The 19,118-nt window shown below is 31.1% G+C and overlaps 1 protein-coding gene across 1 annotated transcript in view; it reads left to right on the forward strand.

Moving 5' to 3' along the window:
* RIMS2 (regulating synaptic membrane exocytosis 2) overlaps positions 1 to 19,118 on the forward strand; it is a 579,688-nt gene that overhangs the window by 416,428 nt on the left and 144,142 nt on the right. Inside the window, exon 23 of the mRNA XM_011373284.2 lies at positions 12,006 to 12,106. Coding sequence (XP_011371586.2) covers positions 12,006 to 12,106 — 101 coding nt within the window. The remainder of the gene's footprint in view (positions 1 to 12,005; positions 12,107 to 19,118) is intronic.

Raw genomic sequence — 19,118 nt, forward strand, 5'->3', positions numbered from 1 at the left:
AAAGGAATAGTCACTATACAAGATAAATTTAGTTATAAATATTATCAAAAATCCTTATATAACGTAGTATGACTGGGGCAGGGAAGGAGTTATGTTAAATAGAATAACCTAGAAAGTTTTGTCCGATGAGGTGATATTTAAACTGAATTAGAAGAATAAGAAGAAACTATCTATGCAAAGAAGTCATATGTAATTACGAATAATAAACAGATAAAGTAAGGACATAAAAGTTCAGAAGAGGAGAATTTTTATTATAAAATTTTCTCTGAAAAGGTGTTTATGTATTGGTGACAGATGAGAGAGTTTTAAACATTTGAGGTTTACAGAGAGACAAATGAATAAAGTGTAGCTCTGGATAACAGTTATTATAAAAATGTATATTTTTAAATCATTCGATTTGAAAGGAAAGGGTACATATGTTAAAAGTCAAATTAATCAAGTTATTTTAGTGAGTAGTAACATGTACATAGTACTTAGTATTCATTAGAACATGGTAAAAATAAATTGTTTTCATATCACTTCCTCTTTTCTCATTTAAAGCTTTTATATCTATAAAGAAAACATTGTAATATAAACAGATTGGAATGAAAGATATATGGGTTTCACATGAGAAAGGGTAAGTTGGCATGAATAATGCTACATTGGAGATAATTTCTAAGGAATTTAAATTAGGTTATAATTTAACTATGGAGAAGGAAGTTACTTGACAACCGCTAGTTCCTTTTTATCAGCTTGTATGAAGGCTTGACAGTGTGGGGTATGGGATTTGAGGGTAAGGATGAGGAAGGGAACTAACAGAGGGAAGGGCAAAGTTTATTGGAAAGCAAAACAATAAAAAGTAAAAGTAATTGGATTAATTCATTATATGACATAACTAATGGGGAGAATACATTTATTGAATATAGGCTTATGCAGAATGTGAAGGAGGTTGATACGTCAGTTCAGAATAAAGGAATGCGAGTCAGAAGGAATCTCCAAAAAGAAGATTAAATATCTAAAAAAGAAGATTAAAGAATAAAAATGACTATTATAATCTTAGGTTGGCCTCATAGGGAAATAAATAGAAGCATTACCAAAAAAATAAATAAATAAAATTGGCCAAAGAGGAGATGCACCTAGAAAAGAAAAAGGGAGGACTGTTAAAAGGGAGGACGTTAGAAAAAGAAAAGAATTAAAAGAGTTGAGTGTGGTGGGGGCGGGGGTGGGGGCAGGGAGGAAGGAAGGAAAGGAGGGAAGAGAGAAGAGGTCACTTTACGAATATTTCAAAGTATAAATTTTGGAGGACAGACCAATCTCAGCCACCTACCAGTTATATGACACTGGACAAATTTTCTAATAAATAATAATGAGAATATAATAAGTCCTATTGCCTACAGTTATACTGATTAAGTGACATAACACATGTAAAGCTCTTAGCACAATTCCTAGCATGTACAAAGTATTATTATTAAGAACTTAATTGTGCAGGAACTTTAGTATTAAGTTCTAGAACATAGCATTTTAACTGTGTACTTTTTAAAGCTTTATTTTCATTTTCTATGCCTCAATCAAATAAAATTTGACTCTAAGAACATTATTGAAGGAAAATAAAAAGCTAGACAGAAATCTGATCTGTGGTTACCTGGGCCGTCAGGGAGAAGACTGACAACAAAGCAGCACCCGGGAGATTTACAGGGTGACGAAATACTCAGTATCTTGATCGTGGCGAGGTTACATGACTACATACGTTTGTCAGATGTTGTAAAACTTTACATCTAAATAGTGTGAATTTTAATTCATGTAAATTAACCTCAGTGAGTCTAACTTCAAGAATTATTGAAAATATACAAAATTAAAATGAATTGTTTTTACATATTACCCAAATAGTACTAAATATATACTAATAAAAAATTTTACTTAATCTAACACCTCCCAAGCAATTAAGAGCCAAGCCCCTTCCTAAAATAAAGTTCCAGAGGGGCATGGTAATAGGTGGAGTTGGCCTACAGCTTCAGAACACAGAGGGAAGGCTACAGTGGATGAGCTAGAAAATAAAGGACTAAAGTTTTGAGTCTAAAGCAGTGGTCAGATAACCAAGAAATATCAAGAAAAAGATTTAGGGTTGACAGTTCCAAGAATAGCTAAGACAGTTAACAAGGAAATAGATTCTGGATATTCTGAATATTTGTTGTTAATAACTAAAGGATGAAGAACATATATGAGAAGTCATCCTAACTTGTTTTGGACAAGCTGAGTTTAGGTGTTGGTGGATTATCTATCTGGGTATGGCTAGGAGACAGAAATGTGAGTCTTAACTTTACAGGAAAGATAGGAGCTGGTTAGGAAAAAATAACAAAAGGGCAATACTGGAGGTCTGGGAAGAGGAAAGCAGGAAATGAAGAGTTCAGAAAGGGAAATTTAATGTCAGTGGAGAACAACTCAATCTAGTTTGCAGTTTTATTTAAGATCTTCTGTGTAACTAGTATTGCCACGTGGGTATGTGGAAGATTTAAAGAAGTTCAGTCCAGTCTCCAGCTTAGGCTAGTCTTCCTAATGTCTCTTTATCTAATCTTCATCCTCCTTTCTGAGAATCATCCTATCTAATTTTTATCCCTCTTCCTTCTCAGCATTATATATATATGTTTCACGATTCATTCTTTGAATTCTGAGGAAGTGTTATACTATATGACATTAGTTACTCTGTAGACCTTGCACCCTTGGCCAATAATCATCATCCTTAGCATCTTTAGAGAAGTACAGTTTGATATTCAAGCATCTAAGTATTTTCTTTTCTCATTGTAAATAATTACCTCCAACTTAATGGTGATCTTAATTTAATGGGAAATTTTAGTATCATTGTGTAAAATATATATTTAGCCAACATGGATAAAATTAATTAATAAAAATTAAAACGTACTTTCCTTTTAGTCACACTATTGCTACATAAGGCAAACTTAGGTAGCACAAGGAGTATTCTCTATGTAACTTTCTAATATACATAAGAAAAATTTTATGAGTCTCTTTTCCAGTGTAGGTTGTATCTCAGTTTTTATATGATGGATTTTTTAAAAATTTTTTTGGTTTTCAACATTGTCAACATTTCTAAGTATATTTAAATTTCTATTTCTAAATGAACATGAATGTAAAGATTTATTTAAATTTCTTTATTATGATCCTTTCAAACCTTCCATGCAATCTTGTGATGTGTGTAATAGTTGATGTAGTTGAAATATATCCTACGGCTACATTAATTAGGCTCCAGATGTGAGATATAGTGGTCTTTGATAATTATGTTATATCGAAACATAACAAGATGGGAACAAGACATATACACAGGGTAATAATATGTGCTACTCTCTGGATTATCTTAGTCTTAATGTAGATTTTAGCCATCAGGAAAAAGATAAAACATTCCAAAATGCTTAACACATATGGGGAACAGTTCATCAACCCAATGAATCTCATATTTGTATCTTTTATAAATGATTTTTGTACTTTTTCTTAGAAGCAATTTTAATAATAACCATTGTATTCCTTCTGTGAGGGACTTTCATTTAAAAATTTAGTTTATCCTCTAAAATACATCTTTTTTTCCAAAGACACAGGAATTCTAACAAGTTAAAAACAACTGAGTTATTAGAAAGTTTCTAACCTTTTCTCCAGAGCCTATCACTGTACACTGTGTTTGGGGATGCGGGGGTAGGGGGGATATATATAGGGAAAACAATTACTCTTCAGCTAGTCTAAAAGATCCTTTTTCCCTGGGCAAATTTCCCGGTTTAGTGAACTTTTCAATACAGCCTGTGTCTATCCCTCTGTCTCTACCAGGTGTACATGTTTTCTCCCCCTGTCACTCTGTCCATCCCTCTCTCCCTCCTGTCATTCTTCATCCCTCCCTTCTTCCTTCATCTTACTCCACTCCCTGCCTCTGTGTACAGACACACACACACACACATTTTGTAAAGGAAATTTTAATGAATGCAGTACCAGGGCAAACAGTAAGAATTTCTAGAACACTTTACATTATCTATATTAATGAATTAGGTATGACAGTATAAAAGAACAATCACTTAACCATCATTTGCCTTCAAAATTAACCTACCAGAGATTTTATAGCACAATGTATCATAAAGAGTATCTGGTCCAAAACTATTCACTTTACAGATGACGAATTTTTCTGTCCAGAAAGGTAAAATGAAGTGCTTACAGTTGCAGGGCTTGTGAATCAAGACTCAAACCCAAGTCCTGTCTCATCTTTTAAACTAGTGCTGTTTTTAAGATTTTCTTCAATCCTATCTATCATAAATACACCCATCACCCTAAATTTGGGCAGTTCCAAAGCCCCATCAGCTCTGTGATTGGTTCCTTCACTGCATTCTCCATGCACAAAATGTAGATCTCCCCCAAAAGACGAAGTATATCCTGATTTTAAATGTTGAAACCTAAAATTGTGATAAAATCTAAGTCCTCTGAATGACAAAATTTCAGTAAGTGTGTACACTGAATTTAGATATGAAAACCCGTCATACTCTATTTCCTTAGATCACTAGAACACTCCTAATAACTTATGTTCTAAAGCAGTTTGAATATGTTTCTTTTGGCTATAGTGAAAGTAGTCTATGAAATTCGTCTACAGCATCTCCTTAAAAGTATTATTTAGAGAATACGACAGAGAATTTGTAGAGAAACAGGAAACAGGTACAAAGAGTAACAGATGACCTTTAAGGTTTAGAATGTAATTCAAAAGAATCTAGCTCATAATTGTGAGCCTCAAGGTAGTATAACACTTTTGTACGTTTCTAGAGCTTTTATGTTTCATTAAATTTCATGTTTCACTTAGGCTTCACATATGAAGTTTAGTTTTCCTACATTCCTGGGACCAAAGAAAGATTATTTTATAAACAAACAAAACCAAATTATATTTTCTTTCATTCTAAATGTGTCAGTTACTACTGACAACAGTAGAAAAATCCTCAAAATTAATTTGAAAATAGGTATTCCTCAGAACTTGTGTATCTGATTTGCACAGTTAAGTTCGTTTACACTTTAAAAGAAAATGCTTCTGTTTGCTCCAGTACTAATATACAAATAATTTGGTACATGATTTATAATATTTTTCACAATACTTATTTATATACTTTTTCTCAATTTAACTTGTTTCAATATCTACTATTCTCTACAGTACATCTATTTTTGGCAAAAAAATTTAGCTAACAAAGTGAACTTTTTATGAACTTCTAATATATAATATTCTCTACAGTACATCTATTTTTAGCAAAAAAATTTAGCTAACAAAGTGAACTTTTTATGAACTTCTAATATATAATTTAATATAAAATATAAAAAATTCATTATAGGCAAGTTATTGTTAAGAAATCATTTTAAAGTAACTTTAAAAAATGTTGTTGCATAGTTTCTTAACTTCCACATCTGAAAAAACTAATATGGAAAATATCAAATGACTTTTATATTAATATTCATAAAAATGGGAAAGAGCTGTACTTTTTTCCCATTTGGAAGTATTTTTTATTAAATACCATTTTCAATTAATACACCAAAATGCTTTTATTTACAAGTAAATATATGTCCCTAAAATAAACTAATAAATGATTTTATTTTAAAAATTATTTAGCATTTATTTCCAAAGCATTTCTATCAAATCATAACAAAAATTTAAGGTTTTTAAACTGGATAATTTGCCCTATTTCATATAAATATCATATTTTGTGTTTTTCTTAAATAACATTTTTCTTCTGAATAATGTATAGTCATTGTGGACATTTTATAAACTCTATCTTAACCCAAGTAAAAAAACAATAGCACTATACTTACTTCCAGTAACCAATGATAAATGCTAACCCTCTGATGTATAAATCTTAAATCTTTTTCATTCCATTTCTTTGTCTTTTGTGTAGGTTACATGCATATATTTTTATGAATATAATTTTTTTAAATTATGATTTATAAACTGTTGTACTATATCTACCATTTAATGTTTTACAATTACTAATATCAGTATCTTTATATAATTTATATATGTGAAGGCGCATGCACACCATACTCATTATTTTTCAGAGATGCATAGTGTTCTGTAGATATATCATAAATGCAGTTAAATAATCCCCTGTTGTTAGACAGAGTTTCTTTTCCATGCAGTGAATATACTTGTATGTATGTATCTTTGCACATTGGAAAGATCCTGGGGAGTCAAATTTCAGGTTCAAAATTAGGACCATTGTAAAGCCTTTTGACACACAGTACTAAATATCTTGTATTTTTAAGCAATTTACTTTTTATCATTGTATATCAGGCACTTTGAAAAATGTTCATATAAACGACCACTAATTTCTTGTCAACAGCTAGTATATGACTGTTTTCATATATAATCTGAAAAGTGTTTTTCACAGTTATTAGATATTGAAAGAATAATTAAAATATTCAATATAATCAAGAACAATATTTTCTTTTTGAATTGCACTGCCTTTGAAAATAAAATTATGACAAAATATTACAAGTTCATATTTATCTCATGAGTCATTGTAGCAATTTCTATTTGTATTCCTGTTAGTATTGAAAGACATCAATAAGTAATTATAGTCTCTCCTACTGAGTCTAGAAAATAAACACAAATAGGCATACTTTCTCCTGTTTAGTCATCTCAAAATGAGCAAAGAGCTTCACACATTGATTACACCTTTTTCTTTATTGCATTTAGTTTGGTACATACCTAAATGGTGATTACATGAATTTGGCCCTTTTAACTTTTTTATTTGGAATATGTTATTTCTGTCTCTCTCATCATTATTGTCTGGAATCTTTTTTTGTTTTGCTTTGTGTCTCTTCCACATTGTTTGTATTTTCTTAGAAGAAAAGTTTGTAAACTAAGATTCAGTAGTATGGTATCAAATGTAATTTTTTTCCTCTCTGGTTTGGCAAAAAATAGTTAACTTAAAAAATGTGTTTCTACTATATAAGTAATATACTTCTTTAGCTTCAACTAAAAATGCTTCAGATAATATTTTGTTTTATGTTTCGATTACATTTATTATATTTACATATATTTTCTGAAAATGAATTTGATTTGTTAAAGCTATACTTTATATTGTTATCTATTATTTGATGGGTTCAACAGAAAACACTTTTTGTTGGAAATCCTTCATTATTAATTAGAACTTGATATTGCATATATGCCTTTAACTCTTTAACTGGAAAACAAATTTAACATGTACTTTTTACAAGGATAAAATTCAGAATAAATCCAATTATAAAAGGCAAATGTTTAAGGATTATTTCACAATTTCTTGATATATTATTTTGCTTTAAAAAATGAGCAGTAGAAATTTGTTTTCTAACTTTAGATTGTTCAAAAGCACATCTTAGTTTTGTGAAGACATAAAATAATCAAAGAAAAAGGAATTACAGGAATGATTTTCATCAGAAACTCTCATGAAACAGCCACTTTGTTAAATCTTTTTATCTCCTTTAAAGAAAGACTTTTTTTAACCTGAAGCTAAAAATATGTAGAAAGATAGAAGAAAGGACTGGGATGGGGAGAGGGAAAAATGTTTAAAAATTATTAAATTAGCCACAAGAATTTGAGTACTAACCGACGCAGTTAAATAAGGTTAATAATCTTAGACTTCCATGTCTTTAATTATAGGTTCTCTTATTTTTTTCTGAATTTTGGGGTTCTTTCTCTGAGCTTTGATATTGGACTTAAGAGTTTTTTCTAAGATCCCCAGATTTGAGCATTTCGTTTAAGATCACAAGGTAGATCACTAAATGGGCACTCGTGCCATATTCCCGTCACTACTGTTCTGCTTCATATTGAATTGCGTGACTGTCAAATCTGTGTCCCTACTTTAAAGAAGTTAGGGATATGAAACTGCTTTGAGACCCCAAGAGATGTGTGTGTGTGTGTGTGTGTGTGTGTGTGTGTGTGTGTGTGTGTGTGTGTAAAAGGAAACAAAACTAATACTCTTCGAAGTGTACTACAGAAATCACTGAAGGTGTCCTGATGATCTGTGCAGTACACATGTAAATAGTGAAACCTAAACAATTACTGGCTTGCTACCCGTTAACCTGGCCATTTTCAATGACATCTCTGGATACAAAATCCACTTGTAACTTAACTTTTTTATTAAACCTGATTGTCTTAACAACATTATAAAAATGACATTAACTTTCTGGATACATTAAGTAGTCTTTTTTAAGTTCAAAATAAACATTGATTGATTTAAGTGTATTGATAAGAACAAGTAAAACTTTTAAATTGTTTATATAAAAAATAGCTTACAGAACATGTGTCATAATTTTAGGAAACACGTTAAATCAGGAGCAACAAAATATTGGATATTTTAAATTAAGTGACAAGAGAATGGAACAGGAGTTTCCAATTCGAGGAAAACAAATATTTTGAGATATTTATGAATTCCAGCATATCTATATTTGACATTTCTCTTTGTTCTCAGCCTTAAATATTTTAGAGTGGAAAAAGCAAAGCCTTGTATAATTTAAATGCATTATTAGGAAAACTAATGAGGCAATTTGAATATCGCAGTTTAATACACTTAAACCGGTTATCTCTTCAAGAAATAGACACAAACTTATGCAAACTTTTGTTGTGAATGTATTTACCCAGGAAGTTTGTCCCATTAAACTCTTAATCAGTTTTTATTATAATTTGAAAATGCTGTGATATTTTATTTAATTTTGAATATATAACCGCTAATTTTTAGCATGCTTAAATTACAAAAGCACATCATTAAGATGTCTTTTATAATAAGCATAGGTGTTGTCACATATAAGAATATGAATTTTAGAAATTCTTAGATAAATTTACCCCTCAAACCCATAAGCTATTATTTCCTACAATGTATTTTTGAGATTATTATAGCAAGATATTAACAGCTAATAGGTGAGGAGTGAGATTTCTGTGATCAAATGATTATTCTTTACTGCAGAATTTTCAGGACCTTTTATATGCAAATTTGAAATGTAAATCTGAAAGAGAGGAGATTGAAGAAAAACCTGCCTCTTTGACACATTCACTTATTTTCCTTTTATAGAAGTGTAGAGCATTGGACATCAGAATTGAAAGTTTAGAAATTACATAATCCATTCCTCAACCAGATAATGAACAGCTTTTCTACTTGCAATGATTCCTCTAAATTGTTTTTTGTTCCTTAGGGAAAGAAAAAAAAGACTGGGTTTGACTGAAATCAAAATAATGTTATTGAAAATATTATTCTTGGGTTATTTTTATTAGTGAAAAGAACCAGCAGAGAAAAATCAAGTTGTTGGTGGAGAATCCTTTATGATGGATCTCTTTATCAATAAGATATTTTCTTTTCTAAGGATATCATTGTTTGTGAAGTGTTTTATATATATATAACAATGTAGAAAAGTAATGGAAGACTTTATGTGAGCCACATAATTTTGGAGAGAGGCATGTCTGGTTACTGTTTGTCCAAAAGATTAACCTCATGGGAGAATTTAAAGTTCTAAGTATATTTACCCAGATTTGTTGTCTATATAGTCACTAAGGTGGTCCCTTGAGATGTCATTGGTTAAAGCTCTAAAAAAGAAATTTTCCATTTAGTGACCATCTATAGATAACAATTGAGTCTGGAGTTAAGAGATGTATTTGAGATTGGAATTTAGTAGATAACATACTTGTTCTGTCACTCTCTCTGTTGCATCTTTGTTGGCTTATAGCAAATACAGATTAATATCCTTCTTAGCTGCCCTCGCCCCCACAGCCCCAGTTATTTCTTTGTATCTTCTTAGATTTCTTTTAATAGAGTCTTGTAGTTTTCATTGTAAATGATGTTCTGAAAGAGAATCCATAAACCTGATTCTATGAAATATTTAAACCATTACTAAATATAAAGGCTCTTTTGCAAAGAGCAATGTTAAATCAATACACTTTAACACTGGCGTGGGCAAACTATGGCCCACAGACCAAATCTGGCCTGCTGCTTGTTTTATAAATAAGGTTTTATTAGAGTACAGCCACACTCATTTGTGAATGCATGTCTGTAGCTGCCTTTATGTTACAATGGTAGTTTCATCAGAGACCATATACTCTGCAAAGCTTAGGATATTTACTATTGGGCCCTTTCCAGAAAAAGTTTGCAAACTCCTGCCAGTATATATCCCATTACTACCTAGTAATCAGAAAGAATTTAATGTAGCTTCATAAGAGGTCATTGTCCAGAAAATAGTCTAAATACTAGAAAATGCGTAATACGTATGTGTATATATATATCTGTACGTATGTGTATATATATTTATATGTGTATATATATAATGTGTTTAAACTTTTTGTCTGTTGGTGTTATTCATATCTAAAATATTTTTTTACTATAATATCAAAATGAAACTTTTTTAAAGAAATATCCCACACTCTCAATTTAGCTAATATTTTTTCAGTACACATAATTGTTTGATGTTAAGATGGCTTTTTCTTCCCTTGCCCTTGGAGAAAACAAGCATATTTTTTCTAGAGTATCTCTTGAAGTACAAACAACTCCAAAACTATTTTAATTGACTAATAGACTTGATACTTGACTATATTTCACATTCATATCATAGAGGCACTCACTTAATTTTATGTATCATCCAATTTATATTAACATGATATGTATATACCCCATTTTATAATTTGACATATAATCAATTAATCAAATCATTAAAATGTGATTTTTAAAAGGAACTAATTTTCTCACTTTATTGAATAGTTGATATAAATTTGCTGTGATACTTAGAGGTCATATAATGTAAGCTCTTTATATATTCTTTTATTCGAGATTTTCATACTCTTTGAAACATTTTCTTCCCTTTTTACCTTATTTAATTGATTTCTACTTAAAATTTGTTACTATCAAGAATTATTGGGTATACAATGAGATTTTTTTTCAAGATAAGTATTAAAATACCTATTTTTGAATAGGCATAGTTTTATCTAGGTATCTTTACTACAGTTTGAAAGTTATGATCTTAAGCAAGGGGTTTGTATGTGCGTGTTTACATTCCTGCCTACACTCAGAGCTGGTGAACTTACCTGACAGCATTTTATTACAGATACTCACTCGAGCCTGCTAAGCCATGATGATTTTTCCCAGTTAGTAGACTTCTAGTATACAGTTGAGATTTTGTTCTTACATTAAGCATATTTATGAGAAGCAGAATTTTTATATAAAATCTCTTTAATAAAAATCATAAATATACTTATAGAGCATTTTTTATGTTTCCTAAAATTTGCTAACAGAATTTAGTACTTGTTCTAACTAAAGTTTTTAAAGACCCTCTTGATATGTTTTGAGATAACACCTGTAATAGAGAGTACTAACCTCATTTTTATAATAGGTTTACATCTCAACTTTCTCACCTCCTTACATTCTTTTCTTTTAAAAAAATGATTTTAGTAATACTTTGTGCCTTTACTGGCATGATATCTTCTGAGGAGTATTATTCTAAGTGCCTCTTTCTTGATCTTAGTTCTAGAAAGTTCAAGTTCAAAAGATCTTGATAACTGCATCGACATGTATGCTGGGGCAACTTGTTTTAATACGTGGGCTAAGTTTATGATAATAGTTTCTAAATGTAATTGTAAAATTGTGTATGAAACCAATTAAACTTACAACTTTTCTCCACTAAATAAATAAAGTCTTGATGACTTAAAAGCCAAAGTTCCTATCACAATACTGCTGTCAAATTTATGTGCTGTCAAATATATTCTCCTTGACCTACATGTTCCAGAAAGCATTTTCTGTCTAGTGAAGATTTGTTGTCTTTTGTTCATTTACATTTATCCAGATTAAAATTATTTTACATACTTAATAATCATGCTTTTATTTGCCAAAATGCATACTTCAAATAAATCTAAAAATAATACACTTAATTTGTACGTACTACCTTGATATAGGTAATATATCAGCCTAACATTTCTTATTTTATACATCCTGTAAGAGCCAGAAATAAGAACTGAACATTAATTTTATGGGTTTTTTTCTACTCGATAGGTGCTATGGATATAGAGGAGAGAAATCGCCAAATGAAAATTAACAAATACAAACAGGTAGCCGGATCAGATTCCAGACTGGAACAAGATTACCATGCGAAGGCAAGATATTTTCCTTTTTAAAAGTTGTAAAATAATCAATTATATGAAACCATTAGATTCTCTTAAACAGGTGAATGCAGATTAGTCAGACATGAACATATAATGCAGTGGCCCCATGATATTATTAAATGCTAAAATTTATAATGTATTTGTACACCAACTTTTAGGTATAGAATTTGCCTTATTTAAAAAAAATGATTATATAATATAGGAAATAAATGATCTGAAAAACAAATCTTTTAGTTTTTTTTTTAATAAAACCTATAATGGCCCTAAAACCCTCAAAAATGTTTAGGAAGAACTTCTGTTACCTTCTTATGGTTTTCACACATGTAGAATGTTTTTGATTCTATAGTATTTTAATTGAGTTTGGTTTATTAATGAGTTATTGAAACAAGATACATACTCATGAGGTGTTATAAGGAGTTCAAATGGTTTTTTAGTGAGGTATGATATTTACCAAGGTAGGAACAAAAAGAGTATTATTTCATTGTTCTTGCTCTTTATTGCTTTTATATTTTCAACACATTTTTAGGTTCATGATATTATTCATCACCAAAGTCATAAAAAGAATTTGCTCTAATGTACCTAAGATTTAATAAAAGAATGAAAATTGCAAAACTTACTCTTAATAATTAGTTATTATATGCTCTATTACTTAGTAATTTAATCATTGCAATCATGGAATATTTATGGTCTGTGTATCTGTGCATTAGAAAAAAGCAATTTGGATTTTTAAGTCTATCTTATTCTTACCTACTAAATACTAAACTTTCAGTTTCTCTTCATGGTTCTTTCTTCGGTAAAGTCAAGACTTAAGGAAAGCATAACTGGCTATATTGGATATGCATATGTTATGGTAGCACAGGTTGCTAGTTCTGCCACTATATAACCTAGAGGAGGCAGAGATTCTTAGATCAGCATCATCCTCCAAACCACCAGTCTCTACCCCAAATTACATGAATACTGATATGGTGAATACAGGATTTTTCATCACAATTCTGGTGTACTGTAAATGGCCCAGGCTATAGCCAAGAGAAGGATAAATTTAAGACAAACAAAAATAGCCCTGCCTTTACTCACTATGTTCTAAAGTTCTAGAAATTTTTCTCTAAAATGAAAATATAGATAACTTCAAATCAGTTGAGTGACTTTTATAGAAAATAGTTTTATAATTATATAATATTTCAGATACATCCCTAACCTTTTGAGCTTGATATCAGAAATGATACCTGTATCTTCCCAGGTACTTTTGTTGGTATTTCTGCCTTGGGTTGAATAGATAGACCTGACCTTTTGTGGCATGTATTATGTTCTAATCTCTCATTTATTCATTTTATATAATTCAAAGACCAAAGCATGAAATCCTAATAAAACAGGATATTAAAACTTCTGTAAACATGTGTTCAGGTAACATAGATTTGTTTTGTTTATTTATATCCCACTATACTTCAGAAAGGAATGTAGATGGTTTTTAAAAATACGTATAATCTCTCAATACTATTGTCAATGAAGAAATGAATACCAAGGGAGAATGAAGTCAAGGCAAAACAAAGTAAAGTTTTTGAACAAAATGCATAGTGTGAGATCCTATATACCTGCTACATGTGGAGTACATACTTGGACAATGAGCTTCCTAACAAGCAGCAAAGAAAAAGGGAACTGCGTCAGTTGTATGATTCACATAGTTCATACAATAAAAACAAGTTCCTTAGAAGCAATACCAATGATTCATATAGATACATGACAAATTTCTTAAAGGAAGATGGACTAAAGAATACTGTAGGCATGGCTCAAAATATTTTTTTAGAAAACATGTTTTGATTCCATTCCAATTCACATATAAATAAATACTTGAGGCTTTAAACTTTTATAAGTTTGACACCAATTATTTCATGCTAGGAAAAAATTTAAGTCTTGGCAATGGATTAATTATGCTAAGCAATATAATTTCCTAGGTATTCTCTCAGGCAGTGGGGTTCAAAGTGTGATCCCAGACCAGCAGCGTCAGCATCACCTGAGGACTTTCAGAATGCATTTCCCTTGCCCGCTCTAGACCTAGTTAAGCAAAACTGAGGGGGTGGGGTCCCTGTGTTTTAACAAGTCTACCTGGTGATCTGAGAACTACTGCTCTAAGGGTTAGCTGCTTATAAAATTTACTTCTAGGTAACTGAATGAGTTGACTTCCAAGTTAGGCTTTTAGCTAGAAACCAGTGATGTATGATGTCATTAAAAACTGGAGACTTTGTCTTGAGAACAGATGATCTGACACCTTACAATGTGTCTCATAGTTTCTAACAAATTCTGTTACTTGAGTATCGAATACTTATCATTCTGTTTTCTATTGCTGGAGTTATACATTTGGCTTAACCAAAAATGTAATCGAGTCGTTAAGGTACAACTTTTTTAAAGGGTCCAAAAACACAACTCTGTTTTGTTTCACTACAGATTATTTCCTGATGTGGAACTATCTTTGCCGGGTCATCTGTCTTCCTGTCATCCTTAGCTTGATCTTCCTCTCTCATAAATCGAAAAGAAAATTATAGAGGATTCTTTATCAGTCAAAGGCTTTTACAGATTTGGTTATTATTACCATTTTCATACTAATAGTTCCTTTATTAAAAATTTCAACAGCATCCCTCTCTTTTTAATTAAGGATATTTACTTATATTTTTATTCTATTCCTTTCTTCCTTATTTTGATAACAAGTGCCAATTGAAAGTTTGCTATTGAGCTATATGATTTAATATTTTAGAACTAATTCTTAAAAAAAGAATTTAACAGATAAGGGAACTAAGATATAAAAAAGTTAAGTAATCTACTCAAATTTACATAGCCACTAAGTCATGGAAAGCATTATTTGTAGCTAATTTTTTTTTCAAAATTGAGATAACTGAGATTATATCCAATGCCTCAAACATACGGAGCATATGCTTTAGTTCTGAGCTATAGTTCTGAAGTTCCAGTGACGCTATTAGGAAGCTTTGATAGAATCTGATTGTTAGTAGTTTTGTTTTTTGAACTACACAGTCTACCTTTTAAATGGCATTGCCTCCCTGAACTTCTTAAACCTTCTATACCGATGGTTGTAAACAATTCTTACTAACTTTTTAAAAAGATTTTAGTAACTCACTTTGAAAGCATCTGTAGAGCAATGGTTATTTAGTTACTGTCTTTCTAAGACTATCTTAAGTATATTAGGCAATTTGAAAGCAAAGAGTCTATATTTAATAAGAGCAAGAAAAGTCATGTTCTATTTAACCAGTAGATAATTTCTTGGGGGTTTTCCTTCAAAACAAAATTTAACAATGTAGCCATTGTACCCTTTCATGCCTATAGCATTCTGTCCTTCCCATTTTAAATGTGATTCATCTATTCTACTCAAGGCAGAAATTTAAGAATCAACTTTTATTTTTTCTATAAAATCAACATTCTCTGCTCTTTATTGCTCTAGAAAAATGTGACTTGTCTATTAAATTTAATAGTACAAATTATAATTCACCATAGACCAACTACCCTGAGTTATATAATGACTAATTAACATAATTAGCAATAATCAAAAAATCAAACAATGTGTATAGTACTTTTGAAAATTAATTTGGAGAATTCCATGTTTATTTAAATATATGATCTTATTTTTTAAATTAGCCATATTTAATATTTTTAAATGATCCCAGAAGATATTTTTTAAAGGGTAGTCCATAACATTTCAATAGAGAATGCTCTACAGTTCATTTGTACAGTATTTATTTGCAACTCAAAGTTTATTTCTCTGTAGAAACAACATGCTTTTTTAAATGGCGGTAATGTTCCCACAGAATAATCACAAAAACAACTTACTCCTATTACAGCACTTATATTATAATTTTCTGTATTCTTATCTCTCTAGAATTAAGTAATATAGCCCATAAATTGTTCAGAACTTTTCAAATATGGACCAGAAGTCCATACTAATCCATTTAACTCATAATCTAATAGATCGAGTTACTGCTGTGGGATCAGAGGACAGTGTAGCAAAAGGAAGAGTTTTTCTCCATTCATGTGCAAGCCTGCTCCTATGCACATATCACCTTTTCCCCTAGACTTTTTGTCCTTTAAGGACCTATTTACCAGTTTCAAAGAGACATATTACAAGGAAAGCAATCAAAGTAATAAGTAATTTGCATTATATGAATAACAACATAGAAATAGATTCTTTAAAAAATATATATATATATGCCCCTAAATAGAAATAAAACCTACATGGTTGAATTGTAGGCCGTATCAATATGAAAAAATTCAGACAGGTAAAGATAAAGTATTTTTGGCAAGCAGATAGCCATTGTTAACTAAGCCATTCCCTTTATTAGAACTTACTCTGTTCTCAATGCTGAAATACATACTCAGTGCCAGCTGTGTTTTTAAATTGATTTTTGAAGACATAGGCAATAGGGACACCAGAAGCGCTGAGACAGGGTGAGGCTCATTAGGAGTGGCCAGATATGGGCTGTTTATAGGTTTGATGTTTGTAAGTTGAGAGTACTTTAAGGCTCTAATATCATCAAAATGTGGCAGATGTACATGAGTATAGTGTGGTAGATGAGAACACAGCTTGGAGTCAAGCAAACTCTACCTAGGTTACTTTGGATAGATTAACCTCTCGTTTTTAGTTTATTTATTAAATGGAGCTTTGAGATCTATTTCATAGGGCAATGATTAGGGTGAAATGCGATGATATATATAAATGGCTTAGCATTTAGTAAAATGCTCAATAAATGGTGCAGATAATGTTTGTAATTATTATTTTTATAACAACAGCAGATGTAACCATGGTACCAGAAATGAATATAATGAATTTGAAAAACAATAGTAAAGAAATAATTAAGCTAATGAAAAAGATTTAGTGTTACTGAAATATTGAATGTTTCCTTTATTCTCAAAGAGATTCGAGTAGCAGAGATCTAAAAGGAAAAATCAAATTTAGGGGGAAAGAATTTATGAATCTTCAGGGGATATGGAGATTAAAAATAAAAGGACACTGGAATGTAATGTGTGATAAGAAATTACAAACTAAATTACTAAAATTAAATCAAGGTTGACATTAAATGAGCCTGACCATTGAGAAGTGATTAACAGAGACACATCTAGGTATGGGTGTTTAAAAAGAAATGCTCCTTAATAGCGGTGACATAAACAGATCTTAAAACTGAAAACTAAGTTTATAAAAAGCAAATTTTAAAATATAGATCAGGTGGCCTTGTACAGATTACTAAGATACATGAAAATACAGAAATGAAGAAATAAAGATATGTTTTGATTTGACAGCAGTAGTTGAAATAAAATGTTAAAGAAATTCTTTTTTCTTCTTCTTTTTTTTTTTTTTTTTGCCTATGCAGAAAAGTTGAGTTGCTGGTAGCATAGAGCACAGTGCAGCAGCGTTACGGTCGGGCTAGGCCTTGTGCCCACTGCAGGAAGAGCTGCAGTAGCATCAGTTCTCAAGCAACCAAGAGAACCTGGTCTTCACATAAAACAGACACCACTGTGCCAGTGTTATTATGTAGAGTCATCTGATGAATAGAGCAGGGGAATTCTAATAGCAGTGATTTCAGTAACCCAGTCTCTACCTGCAAGGTCCTCCAGAAATAGGTTGAGATGTCCAATAGAAGTAATGAAACATCTTTTTCTTAGAATAAGCAGTCTACTATTTCATGAACAGAGGTAGGATTCAGATTTTCAAAAAATTCCTGCTAGACTTGGTCTAGGCAGATACCTAGCAGAAAGGTTTCATTTTTAAAACTCAGAATTAAAATCACCTACTCATAGTTCCCATCCCAAACCAGGTCAAGAAATCTTACCATTAATTGATAAAGATGCCAGAGGGAATGCCTTGGCTGCACCTGGATTTATTTCTTCAATGAAACACCATTTATCTAAACTTCTATTCTGCTTTGTCAAATTTTTCTATTGTTATGTTCATTTCTACATAACCCTGCAATCAGACAGTTCATTTTGTATAGCAAAATCTTACGAGGAATTTTGTGAAATTGCTGATATGGAAGCATAGGGAGAAAAAAAGAAGTTACGTTACCTGGAAGCGTTCTTGCTGCCAGACTTAGCCCACAAGGCTCTGAGAAAGTCTGCTGTGTCCTGGATGCTGCTGCCACCTCTTAGATTCCCCATCCCTCCTCCAGCATTGGAGAATACCTTTTGGCAAAGTATTGCACACTGTAGATTGTTTCCTGGCCCCCCAACTAGGCCACACCCTTCTAGACTATCTGGCTGTTGGTCCAAGCCAGCCAGCCTCCAAGCCTTCTGTGCACTTTTTTACATCACTCTGTGAATGTTCCTTAATAGGTGTATTTATGAAGAGAAAAATAGATTTTAAAATCTAGATTATTAAACTAGCAAGTAAGAGCAGCAATATCCAATACGGCTCTAGATGTGCAAGAGATATTAAGGGTAATCTTTATCAAGGCATGAGTTAAAAATCTTCAATCCCACCTACAAAACCAAGAAATGGTTGGATAGCCTAATTAAAAGAGAGTGTGGTAGATTGAAATGCAAAAGGAACCAGATAAAATCATATTTTAAAAGCCTTTATATCTTATTTTCTCCCTTCTATGGCTTTTTCTTATTCATGTTTGTGAGGGTGGAGTTCTCATTTGTATTCCGTTAAAATGCACAACATTACAATTTAAAAGAAAGTAAAAAAATTTCTACATGTATTTATATAATTTATCTTTGAGATAAATAAAGGAAGGGATGATCAATATATCAAGGAAGAAGGAGCAGTTGGAAATATAACTTCTTGCTATTGGTATGCATTATTGTAAACACAGTAGCAGCCATATTCACATCACAATTTCTGAAGTCTTGACTACAGCAATAAAGAGATAAATAGGCAGTTTTGTTAATCACTCTCAAATTTATTTTTACTGATTATGATTAAATATAGACTAAAGAAAATAATATTAAAAGTGTGAACTCCAGATCCAAACTGCCTGTATTTGAATCCTACCTTTGTCACTATTTA

Source organism: Pteropus vampyrus, unplaced genomic scaffold (assembly GCF_000151845.1).
Source record: "Pteropus vampyrus isolate Shadow unplaced genomic scaffold, Pvam_2.0 Scaffold222, whole genome shotgun sequence".
Classification (NCBI taxonomy): Eukaryota; Metazoa; Chordata; class Mammalia; order Chiroptera; family Pteropodidae; genus Pteropus; species Pteropus vampyrus.